Here is a 12,214-nt window from a genome sequence, read left to right on the forward strand (position 1 = left end):
ATCACATAACACTCCATTGCACTTCTTCCAGTTACTACAACCAGAGCTAATCTGTTGCTTAATTTCCATTTCCATGCTTCCACTTCTGCCACCATTGACCTCAGGCACTTGAAACTGCTCACTTTCTCCAAGTCTTCAACCATAATCTTCACTCTGATCCTCTCCCCTTGACAGTCCATATAATTGGGTCTTTGGTCTACTGATCTTCATACCCCTGTTTTCCAATGCTTTTTTCTAATTCTTCATGTATGCAGTCATGTCCTCATCATCCTTCCAACATAAGAGTTTAATTCCTCAGTAGTTTCTGCAATCTTGAATGTCTCCCTTTCCTTTGAATATTGGTACCAAAATGCTTTGCCTCCATGCCCTTGGGATTTCTTCATCATAACATAATTAAGTAGCTTGTTCAGGACCTGAACCTCATATTCCCCCAGGCAGGCCCATACATGGTTTATCTTCTGGTCCTACTGCTTTGCTGTATTGCTTTCAGTGCTCTACTGATTTCTTTCAGATTGTTGGCAGTTATCATTTCTTGATTGGCAGCTACCTCTTCTTTGTTCTCAGATTTTCTCCATTCATAAGCCAGTTAAAGTTTTGGCCCCACCTCTCTTTCCTGTCGCTAAGGTTATGCCACCTACATCCTTGATTGTACGTGCATTTCCCACATCTTTTCAAACATATCAATAGCAGCTGCTATTTTGAAGATATCTTTTTGTCCCTCTTTGGTATCTAAACTTTCATATATTTCTTCTGTGGCCGGGGATCTTTGACTAGCAATCACTTTCTTTGCATTCTGTTTTGCCTTTTTATTCTGTTCTTTATCTCCACTGAGCCCTGATTGTCTCCACTTCTTTAACAGTTCTTTCTCTTCTTTTAACAAAAGCAAAATACTGCGGATGCTTGAGGTCTGAAATAAAACAGAAAGTGCAGGAAATGTTCAGGTCTAGCAAGCAGCATGCATGCAGAAAGAAACAGAGTCAATGTTTCGGGTCTAATATGGCTCTTCTTTGGAACTCTTCTCGAATTCCTGAGAAACTCTGTTTCTTTCCCTTTTATCCTTTTACTGCACTTTGTATTTCTATTCCACCATCAGGTTTCTTTTCCAGCCTTTCTCCTCCCTGATAATCTTTCAAACACTTTTTCACCAGTTTTCCTAATCAAATCTGTCACCGAGTTCCACCAGCCTTCCAGTGTTTGTCAAAATTTCTTTTATTTCTCTTTGCTGTCTCTTCATCTTCTCTCTGAATTCCCCCTTCAGTGCATCTTTGAGCTTCCGCTGCCTTGTTCTGTCTACCTCTTTCAGCTGCTGTTTTGTTTTCTTTGCAATTAGCTCTGCCATCAGCACATATGTTGTGTGGTCAGTGCTTCGCTTCGGAAGCCTTTGCAGTCTTTGCTTCCTTTGCATGTTCTTTTCTAACCATGATGTAGTCCAGCAATGTTTCTCTAACACCATTGTTGTAGGTTACAAGGAGGTGTCTGTTTAGCATTATCAGTTGGTATGACATGGCAACAACCTGGACCTTGGCTTCTCCTTCATTTACTGCTCCAAGGAAGTGTCCACCATGGATAACCTCTCTCTTTCTCCCTCCACATGTCCAATTAAGTCACCTATCACTGTTTGGTGTTGTTTGAATTGTGCTATCCATCTGCTCCCAGAATTGGTGCAGAACAACTCTCCATGTTCCACATTTCACCCCTGATTTCTAGCTTTGCTTTGGTAATCCTGTTGCTGATTCTGTCCACTGCCAGCACCTTGTCCATTGCTTCCTTCATTAGTACTATTCCAACATCATTTCTTCTCCCACCCTGGTGGTAAAGTTTATATCCACTACCGATTTCTCTTGCTTTGCTGCCCTTCTGTTGTTTCCTGGAGACCCATGATTTGTATTCCCTTTCTCACCATCAGGTCAGTTCCTTCACTGTTTCTCCCTATCAGGCTACTGATATCTAGGCATGCTATTTTGGGTTTGGTCATCTCTTCACCTCCCCTTTGGACTTTCTTCTTTAGCTATCCTTGTCCATTGGATGGTAACCCTTGCCCATTTCTCTCAGGGCTTGGACAGGGACTTTGAGCTAACCCTGCAAGTGATGCATAAACACGAGGGCCTTTTCCATTCATATCTGCTATCATTTGGATTTAGAAGACGGTTTTACGGCTGGATGTCCTTCTCCCCATTTATGCAAGCCTGGGGCCTGGTTCCAGCATCGAGACACGCTGGAAGAGCTATAAATGCTGTCTTGTGCCGTATGTCTCTCACTTGTGAGAACTTGCTGTGCATAAATGACAGCTGAAGTCACCCACATAAGTGATTGCACTTCTGAAGTAATGATTTATATGTAGAGTACTTTGGGATGCTTGTGAAAGATGTGATCAGATGCCACATCAATGTAGAGTCCTCAGAAAAGCCAGCAGCCTGTGCTGTGACCTCATGTTAACTTGGAATTTGGTTCCAAATGCACCAAATTGATTAAATATATAGCTCTTGCCATCAGGTTGAGAGCGACGAGACTTTCATTCCATCAATTTGTGCTGCGATCCAATCCAGGTCTACAGAAGTGACTGACTGTATGACCTGACTGTTATCACCCACTCTGAATCCTGGGCCTTCAATTTGAGCAAACTAAGGCTTATTGTGTACAGTTTGTCACTGGGGGCTACTGTGCTATGTAGTCACTGAGCCAGTTGTTTCAATGATTTAAAACTCTTGAATCACATGTTGTGCCTTCATTACTTAACTCATTTTTTTTTGTTTCAGATTGTTCTGACTGAAATTTATTATGATGGATTCCATCGCACCTTCAGTGATGGTGATGCCCTGGATACTATTCTTGAAAACGACTGTATCTATGCTTTCGAGATACCCGATGTATACATTGGTCAAAGAGGTATGCTTGTGTCCAAGAGTTAAACCACAACACCTAATAGCTTGTTTTTGTAAAGCTCCAGTTAGATAGGCTACCTATATTTGTAGTGTGGCTGTGTTTTTTTTTTCTAGGGAACCTCTGTTAAGTAGATAGTTGAGAAATAACTTGTTATTTTTCATGGATTTTTTTGGGTGGATTTTCTGCTCGTGAAGTATTTAAGTGCAGAGAGTGGAAGACTTCGCCACTTCTTTCACCATATTACAACTTTGAGCCCTCCCAGGTCAGTTAGTGGTTGGAAGCAGTTTAAAGCTCCCCCTGCACTGCCCCATCAGGTGGGCACAGCATGGGTTAGATATGAGTAAAGCTTCCTTTACATTGTCTCTTAATCTGATCTTCACAACGGTACTTGTACTACACTATTTCCCATACCAGCTATGCCCAAGAGGCAGTGTGGTGAAAGGAGCCCCTTGGCTAAAACAACTTGCTTCCATTCTATGATCAATCTCTGTTACAGATTATAATTTTGATAATTAACAGTTTAGTAAACCTGCATGTGTTTTTAATTGTCTGTTTCTGTATTTGTTCTCAGCCATGCTTACAAACATAAATCAAAATAACCTGAAGTTCAGCACTGATCACAGGCCCACAGTCAACCCCTATGGAGGAGTGAAACAGATCAAGGTGGAGAGAGTGTACAACAGGGGTTTGGGGTATGAGAAATGGATGTTACTGGTGTGTAACCAATGCTGCTCTGGGCAGCAGGCTAAAAGGTAAATTGTCTTGGGAGTGCAAACTGAAAATGTTGATTTATTTTACATTTTTCAGTAATTGAATATTTGTGATCACTAAGTTGTAGGGTAGTAGTTTTGGGGAATGGAATTGTTAGTGTGCAGTTGTTTAAATGTGTGGTACCAATGAGAACATGTGCATAAATGGTGCATCTCTCACGGCAATATGCTGGAGATGCCTTGAGTCTGTAAACAGCTTCATTAAACAGCCAGTTACTGGTTAATAAATCACATTCCGTAGATATTGCACAGGATCCAGGATTTTTTAAAAAATCCTGCATTTTTGGAGACTCTCAGTTTGTATGATTCTATTCGTTTTTGCCAAGCCCACATTTCCCCCCCCCCGGGGCAGCCTGACTGTCAAGTGTTATATAACTACAGTTGCTTGGTATAGCACTTGAATATTGCTGAATATAGAGACATGTTGGCGTAGCTTTTCATCTTGCACATATTAGCACAAATGCAAGAATGCCAAATTTCAAATGATTGCTACAATTTATACCACAGGAGAGAAGGGGTGCTGATTGGTTGGCAAATCGACTCTGGCCGAGGCGTTGCCATGGCGAAAGCATACTTGAACATGTTCTTCTGATTATTGTAATAGGCAGAGTATAGCTCAACTAGCCTGCGCTTGCAAAGCCCAAAACTAAATATCATTCTGCGATTGGGCAGCACTTGGTGAACAATCCTGAGTGCGATAATAGCTACACTATCAATCATTTTAAGATAATCAATCAAGCTCATTATGTGGTTCATTTGCACTCAATAGTAGCAACATACATTCGTATGCAGGGACCTGTTCACTGCAAACAAAAGGAATATGTTCAAGACTTGCGCCTTTTTTGAAAACTCTGATGCATGGGGAACCTATAATTCTCCATTGCTTTGGCCGAGGCACTGCCACAGAGAATCAGAATTGACTTGCCAACCAATCAGCAACCTTTTCTCCTGTGGTAAAAATTGCTGTGATTTGAAATTGGGCATTTTTGTGTTTGTCCTGATATGTGCATGATTAAAAGATTCAGCAACATGTCTCTCTTTTCAACAATATTTGTGTTATATAACTGCTTGATAAATGAGGTGTTCTGTTAAACAAGAGAATAGGTAAAGTTTGGGTCACATACTGAGTGGCAGTGTTCATAAACCTCTTGCTTTGGCATTGAATCTATATCTTTCAAAGTTCAATTGATGTATATTAATTGTATTCCTGATTGCTTCATTTCTGGCCAGATCTGAAACATTGGCTGTAATACTGAACAAAAAAACTGTATAGCGTAAAGCCATACCAACCCTTTTCTGGCAGTGATAATTTACCCTAGACTGAAAGCTCCCAAAACCTTCAGTTGAGTGGAGCTGACTGTTGATGCGGTTGCTGCTCTATGTAAGTTTAAGTTTAGACCAGATGGATGGATTTGTGGGCATAGGTTGAGAGGATGGGGATTGTGATCTCTTAGAATAGGACACTTCTAGTCTCGGGTTGATATATGGCTCAGTTGAAATGATATGCAGCAGGTGGTGATGGGGGGATGGGTATATAGTTGGGTCATTCCAGAGGGAGCAGTGAGCTTCCCCTGCCTCCACCCCACAGAAATAACCTTCACCAGATGCTGTGAAGTGTGGCCAATACCATCAATAAAACTAAGCTAAAAGGGTTTTTGGCTGACAAGGTTAGATCTAGCTAATATGACTATAATCCATTTAAATCCATTAGTTCTCTTATCAACTAGTCCTATGTGTCAATATTGTTGAATTTTTTTTAAGACAACTCTTAGAATTGCTAACCGATGTGGAAATTTCCTGGACCCTTGTGGATGCTGTGGGACCAAGCACGCAGGCTACTGTCCACTTTTTGTAGCATGTTAACACCATACTGACATTTTCAGCCATTTTCCATAAACCCACAAGCTAATTTGTTAATTTAATTCCGAATTCTAATCCTGTAATTTTGTTGGCAGAATGATTAATGAAACCAACCTCTATCTATGACTTAATTAACCAATCCAGTGAACTGATTAACACAAAATGCAGCCTGGTTACAGACTTGAGGTTAATGGTTTAGAAGAATAAAAATTGAGATTAAGATTTTGCGCTGATTTTTCAATGAGTCCTTGAAATTTTGTCATTAAATATCTGACTTTGTTTTCAACTGTTTCTCCTCTCTCCAACTTCCTATTGACACCTGTTTTCTAGGTTTGGTCATCCCTTTGTGCTCTGTTTGGATCATAAAATAACATGGGAAGGGCTGCAAAAAGATATTTTGGAAAAGATGCGACATCTCTTTAGGCCAGGGATGTTCGCTGAGGTAAGGGAGGCTGTTGAGCCCCAATGACCTAGACTGTGGCTGTTTAAAGGAACATTCTGGGAGAAGTAACAGCACCAGCACAAGATTCAAGATCAGCTTTGTACCATTGATCAGCCTTACTTGTGGAGCATTTAACTACTTCAAGTTGTAGGGGAAAAGGGTAGAAAGGCACCTTTCCACACGCAACTTCAATTAAATTTAGTGGTTTGGTGTGTCGTATATCCTGCCAATATCATACTAATTTCCAGTTGTTGTCCAAAGGCAAACTCTGCTGCTGTAGCAAAAGGTACCTTTGTATTGTTACACAAACAGAAATGGGGTGCTAGATCGTGAGCAATACAGAAATATGGGGGAATGGGTGGTGGGGGTGGATGTAGCATTGTGGAGCAGCTGTGTACCTGACCCTAGAAAGAAATCCAGTGAGTTTGGGAATTTTTGTGAAAATCTCAGTGTGGGAAATCAGAACATAATTCAAGATTTGTAAGTTTAATAACTAAGCAGGTGATGTACATTTAATTACAATTCAGTCAATTGGAGGTTGTGATGTGTACCAATAACATGGAGCATTTAAATATTTAAAGGCTCTCTTTAGTTATTGAAATATCTACTATGTAGGCATTAGTGAGATTGGTTGGCAAAGTAATATAGTTTTGATGTTTAGATCTTGTTGCTGTATCTACATCATCTATAAGCATCTACAAAAATTGTGGCTCAGTTGCTGCTTTTCTTTGGCTTTCCACATTGTGTTAAAGGTAGAAATTGCATGGTAGGGCTCTCTCTGGCAAATGGTTACTAAGCATCAGAGTGTTTGGAGGGAGTTACTGGGGTAAATTAATCTGTGCTTAAGCCAATCTGTTTAATAGCTTGAGTTTTGCTGCTGTTAGATTTGAATATGCATTCCTTTTAAATTGCATTACTGAAGTTAGTTGGTCCGCTTTATCCATTGTACCCTTCCACACTGTGGAGATTTATGAGGTCAATTAGCAACACAAGACTGAGTTATAAGGGAGAGTTGGAAACACTCGGGCAATTTGAACTTGGAAGGTGGTTTCTAAGTAGGGACCCTACAGTGTATATGATAACAAACTGAATCAAAAATGTAAAACTGAAGGGGGCAGAGATTCAAAGTGGTGATAGGCAAATTTAAGACTGATGTCAGGAAGTTCATCAGAGAGGGGGAGAGATCAGTTAGCGAAGGGAGAAATTCCTGATGTTCTTGAACGTGTATTGTGATGGGGGGAGTAGATGGGGGTGGGGAGGGGTGTGGTGGAAGGTGGAGCTGTAGATACTTTCTGGAAGGGTAAACCAAATGAGTTTGCATCAAGTTTCACGTTGAATAAAGATTGTGAAGACTAGGAATCGGAAACTGAAGGGTTGGGAAAATGCAGGGGCAAAGAACACAGAAAAGATAAAGGTGGTGCAATTTGGGACATAATCCTGCTATACTGCAACTGTCTAACTGTGAGATTTTACTGATTTCCTACTGTGTTGTGTTGGAGCCACTCACATTCTCTTTGCTTTTTCCCTAGGTTGGTCCCTTTAGTCTGCGAGTGCTTGGAGGTGGCATGGGGAAGTCATACCTTTCACCCCAAGAAGAGTATCCCTTATGCCAATTGGCAGCAGAAAGGTAATTCCTCACTTGGTGTTTCTTTCCCGTTGTGTTAGCTGGATCCTTCATTGGGGTCCAGAGCGGGGACATAATGAGCTGCGTCCTGGAAATGGGCGTTTTGGGCCAGTTTGGCAAACAATGGCAGGGAATCTCAGAATAATGGCATTCACCAAGTTAAAGTGGGTAGTTAAAAGTTCAGTAGTTGGAGAGAGATTGAGTTTGTTCTTTATAGTATCAGCATAATGTTCGCTTTAAAATTTAAGCAGTATAAAATTGTACAGTTCCTTGTATAACATTTAAAAAAAAACACTCCAACTGACTCTTTTTCTTAGACACCCCACCCTCAAAAGGCCTGTTTTTAATACTCACAGTTACACCCCACCTTGGTTATAATGCCCAGTATGTACTCCGCCCTCGTACTCAGCCAGTGTTGATTTTAATATGCCTGTATTGGATCAGTGTCCAGACTATGAATACGGGTACATTATCCAAAATCTGACTGTCTGAAAACCGGAATTGCCCAAAAACTGGACATTTTTCTTTCTGGAGATTTGTGTGTCGCTCCAGAAACAGAGTAAGTGCGAGAATGGAGAGGCCATTCTTGGGCTGATCCCAGAGGATGGAATCAGCAAGAGTTGTGCGTGCAGGGAACCTTAGTGCTTCAGTTGATAAAGGCTATTCATAAATAATTCTAGGTTCAATTCCCAGTCTTAATTAAATCAGCTGATCTGGGAAGGTGTTGCTATAAGAATGATACAATTGGCCTCAGCACTCCTGACTACAAGAACATAAATTCAGCCAGTGTGTTCTCTCCAAGCATTTGTGGCGGTTCTCTGTAAATTGCATTAATTAAGAGATCCTGCAATGTAAGAAGTGGGGTGTGGGTGGGGTTTCTCTGCAGGCTGCATCAGCTGAGAAGTTGTGCAGTGCACTGGTGAAAGGACACGGCAGTGACCCAGAAGCTGGGGATGTTTTCGAGGAGCTGGTTGCAACGGTCTAAGTGCGGTGTCCACAGCTAGCTGTACTTCCGCTCCACTTGCAGGATCTCCTCGTTCAGCACCTGTCACAACTGTGTTTTTAGTGATTAGAATGATGGTTGCATCCTTTTAATGTTTAACGGTAACTTTCATGTAAACAGTGCTACAGTGAGATGGGAGAAATGAATCAATCATACACACTGCTGCTTGTCCCACCAGCAGACAGTTCAAAATCTGGCATGGTCTCTGCCCTGAGGATGCCAGATTTTGGACATCGGATCTGTACTACTGAATCTGCATATATAAGAAAACCCACTTATTGCTTGGGTGACGTCAGCTTGGGTTAAAGGCACTATTTAAATGCAAGCTGCTGTTGAGACTTCTCTAATGATTTTCCCTGATATGTTAGCTATCCTAGAGACCGCAGAATAGGAATTGTTGTGCAGAGTTTATTTATAAATGTGACATTGGAATAGCTCCAGGACTCTGGCTGTACTGAGGCTATGACCCAATGCTAAAACTAACTGAGCTTGTAGATTTTCTATCACCATCTGAGGCTTGGGGTTCAGCCCTAAAAGTGTCTAAGGGGGAAGCAGAGCCAAAATGTCTGTATGTCTGTTTGGTTTTACCTTAACCAGATGTCCTCCATTTCAGAGCATGGAAATCCTGCAGACCTGGTGGACCCCAGCACATTAAGATCATTGTGGAGTGGGACAGAGATACAAAAGAATAGTAAGCATTGTAAACTTACTGTATTTCTAAGCTGGTTTAGTTTTCTGTTCACATCTCTCCATGGTTTCCTGTGCATTAAGACAGGTAGCAATCTGATCCAGTCAAAGCAAAATACTGCAGATGCTGGAAATCTGAAACAAAAACAGAAAATGCTGGAAAAACTCAGCAGGTCTGACAGCATATGTGGAAAGAGAAACAGAGTTGACTCTGGACGTACCTACTCAAAACGTCAACTCTGTTTCTCTCTCCACAGTTGCTGTCAGACCTGTGTTTTTCCAGCATTTTCTGCTTTTGTTTAATCCAGTCAAAGTTTGGGTTTTGAGAGCAGGATATCATGGTGATTTTTTTCAATTCATTAAGAGTGTATGTGGGAAGGGACAGAGGAAGACTATTCCCAATATGTTGTCCCTTGCTGTCAGGATGGTCATGGAGCAGTGACTGGAGAGTAACTTATAGGAAAGACCATCCTATTGTAGGAATGACCATTATACTTAATTGGGTGGATGTGAGCTAGTGAAGGTTAACTGCTGATTATCCTGTTAGGAAGTAGCTTGAAGTTCTGAGGCTGCATGGCTGGGTGCTGGGGAAGGGGAACATTCCAGAAGATTCGGAATAATGTACCAAAAAAATGCTTTTGCATTCTTTGATAGCTCTGGTGTCCAAACTTAAAGTTCCCTTGGTTGGTTTGCAGCTTATTTGGGAGTGCTGAGGATGAGTATGTGCCAGATTCAGAAAGTGTTCGCCAACAGCAGCAGCTTCATCACCAACCTCAGACCTACAGCTTATCCCAGTGCTTTCACCTCTACACCAAAGAAGAACAGGTAATTTCAGAGAGAGCATCAACTCTGGAAAAAATACTAGCGTGTGTGTGTGTGTGTGTGTGTGTGTATGGGACTGAGGAGGTGCATGTGTCAATGTGATTGGGTGAGGGGGTTTGTGTGTGTGGGACTGAGGAGGTGCATGTGTCAATGTGATTGGGTGGGGGGGTTTGTGTGTGTGGGACTGAGGAGGTGCATGTGTCAATGTGATTGGGTGGGGGGGTTTGTGTGTGTGGGACTGAGGAGGTGCATGTGTCAATGTGATTGGGTAGGGGGAGTTTGTGTGTATGGGGCTGAGGAGGTGCATGTGTCAATGTGATTGGGTTATGGGGGTTTGTGTATGTGGGGCTGAGGAGGTACATGTGTCAATGTGATTGGGTGGGGGGGGTTTGTGTTTGTGTTTGTGTGTGGCTGTGGAAGTGTATGTGTCAATGTGATTGGGTGGGGGCGGTGGGGGGGGTGTTGTGTGTGTGTATGTGTACGTACCTCCTTGCACCAAAGCAACCTTGTAGTGCTGTGGCCAAAGACAAATTGCAGCATTGCAGGTTTTACAATTGGTATAATTGCTGATTTCTACATTCAGACAGCAAATGGTTGATCATAAAAGTCTGGAGCGGCTGAATGACCTGCTCCTGTTCCTATGTTTCTATCCTACCTTTAGATTCTTGATGTTGCAGTGCCTTTTCTGATTGTCTTTTGTTCAACAGCTAGCACCAGATGATGCCTGGCGCTGTCCACATTGTAAGCAGCTTCAGCAGGGCAGCATCAAGCTGAGCTTGTGGACACTTCCTGATGTTCTCATCATCCACCTGAAACGCTTTAAACAGGTGAGTACTTTAAGGGGGGTTGGGGGATGTGAAAGCACCGCCTTTGCTTCTGATACCATTCAAGCTGTCACGGGGGGAGAGAGATATCAGGCAGCCCTTTCTGATGCATGGTTTATGGTCTTTGTTTAAGTAATGTTTTGGTCAGAATGGATGTCCTATACAGTGTTGTGAATCAGTAAATCTGGTGCTTTCTGTGCATCAGTGGGTGCTTTATATAGCATTTGGTGTTTGTTGTATACAGCATCCAATGTTTCATATGGTCGTCATTCCCTTGATCTGCTATTTACTATGTAACTACACATCTTTGTTTTAAACAAACATTTGGCCTGTCTATCTCCAACAGGAAGGGGATAAAAGGACCAAGCTACAGAACCTGGTGAAATTCCCCCTCACAGGCCTGGACATGACTCCTCACGTGGTGAAACGCAGCCAGAGCAGCTGGAGCCTTCCCTCTCACTGGTCTCCATGGAGACGTCCCTATGGGCTTGGCAGGGATCCTGAAGACTACCTCTACGATCTGTACGCGGTGTGCAATCATCATGGCACCATGCAAGGAGGGCATTACACGGGTAGGGACCCCCACTGCAAACCAGCGCTGCACCTAGTCCCGTGTTGCTCAGTGTTTGTCAATGTCCGCCTTCCTACCCATTGTCTTCCTCAAGCATGTGTACCTCTTACAGCTGTGCAGGTGCTGCCCAGATTTCAGTAATGCCACAGTTTGCCTTTGGGAAGAGGAGAGGGAAAAGAAAACTTGAGATCCAGGAGATCACCAAGTCTTTTTGGTGGGACCCTTTGCCTTGCTGTGTGTAGACTGGCATTAGCTAGTCTGCTAATTGAGTTGGTTAGCTACCTTTTTCTGGAGAGTGCCTTTGATGTCTGGATGTGAAAGAGTCCAAGAATCCAGCTCTTGCTCTACATCTTACTGGATAACCTGGCTTCACTAGTATCAATTTGCTCACTGCCAAGTGTACTAATTTTTTATTTTCATCCATGCATGCAAAGTTGTTGAGTTTGACTGACTAATGCCTCTCCTATACCATTATGTAGCTTACTGCAAGAACTCTGTGGATGGGCTTTGGTACTGTTTCGATGACAGTGACGTTCAACAGCTCATGGAAGATGATGTCTGCAAGCAGACTGCGTACATCCTGTTCTACCAGCGACGAAGCACTATCCCTTCATGGTCAGCAAACAGCTCTCTAGCAGGTAATGCGTGGATGTCTTTGGAATTGGCCTCAATGGCCTAGGAGTGGTTGGGAGAGAGAGAGTCAGCCAAAGTTCCAGCTTGTGATGCTC

General features: G+C 42.5%; 1 protein-coding gene across 1 annotated transcript in view; it reads left to right on the forward strand.

The window, feature by feature from the left end:
- usp31 (ubiquitin specific peptidase 31) overlaps window positions 1-12,214 on the forward strand; it is a 96,670-nt gene that overhangs the window by 67,500 nt on the left and 16,956 nt on the right. The window contains exons 6-14 of the mRNA XM_041206480.1: window positions 2,757-2,886; window positions 3,455-3,635; window positions 5,844-5,955; window positions 7,485-7,582; window positions 9,196-9,273; window positions 9,965-10,094; window positions 10,799-10,918; window positions 11,262-11,487; window positions 11,966-12,124. Of these exons, the coding sequence (XP_041062414.1) occupies window positions 2,757-2,886; window positions 3,455-3,635; window positions 5,844-5,955; window positions 7,485-7,582; window positions 9,196-9,273; window positions 9,965-10,094; window positions 10,799-10,918; window positions 11,262-11,487; window positions 11,966-12,124 (1,234 nt within the window). The remainder of the gene's footprint in view (window positions 1-2,756; window positions 2,887-3,454; window positions 3,636-5,843; window positions 5,956-7,484; window positions 7,583-9,195; window positions 9,274-9,964; window positions 10,095-10,798; window positions 10,919-11,261; window positions 11,488-11,965; window positions 12,125-12,214) is intronic.

This window comes from Carcharodon carcharias, chromosome 15 (genome assembly GCF_017639515.1).
Source record: "Carcharodon carcharias isolate sCarCar2 chromosome 15, sCarCar2.pri, whole genome shotgun sequence".
Taxonomy (NCBI): domain Eukaryota; kingdom Metazoa; phylum Chordata; class Chondrichthyes; order Lamniformes; family Lamnidae; genus Carcharodon; species Carcharodon carcharias.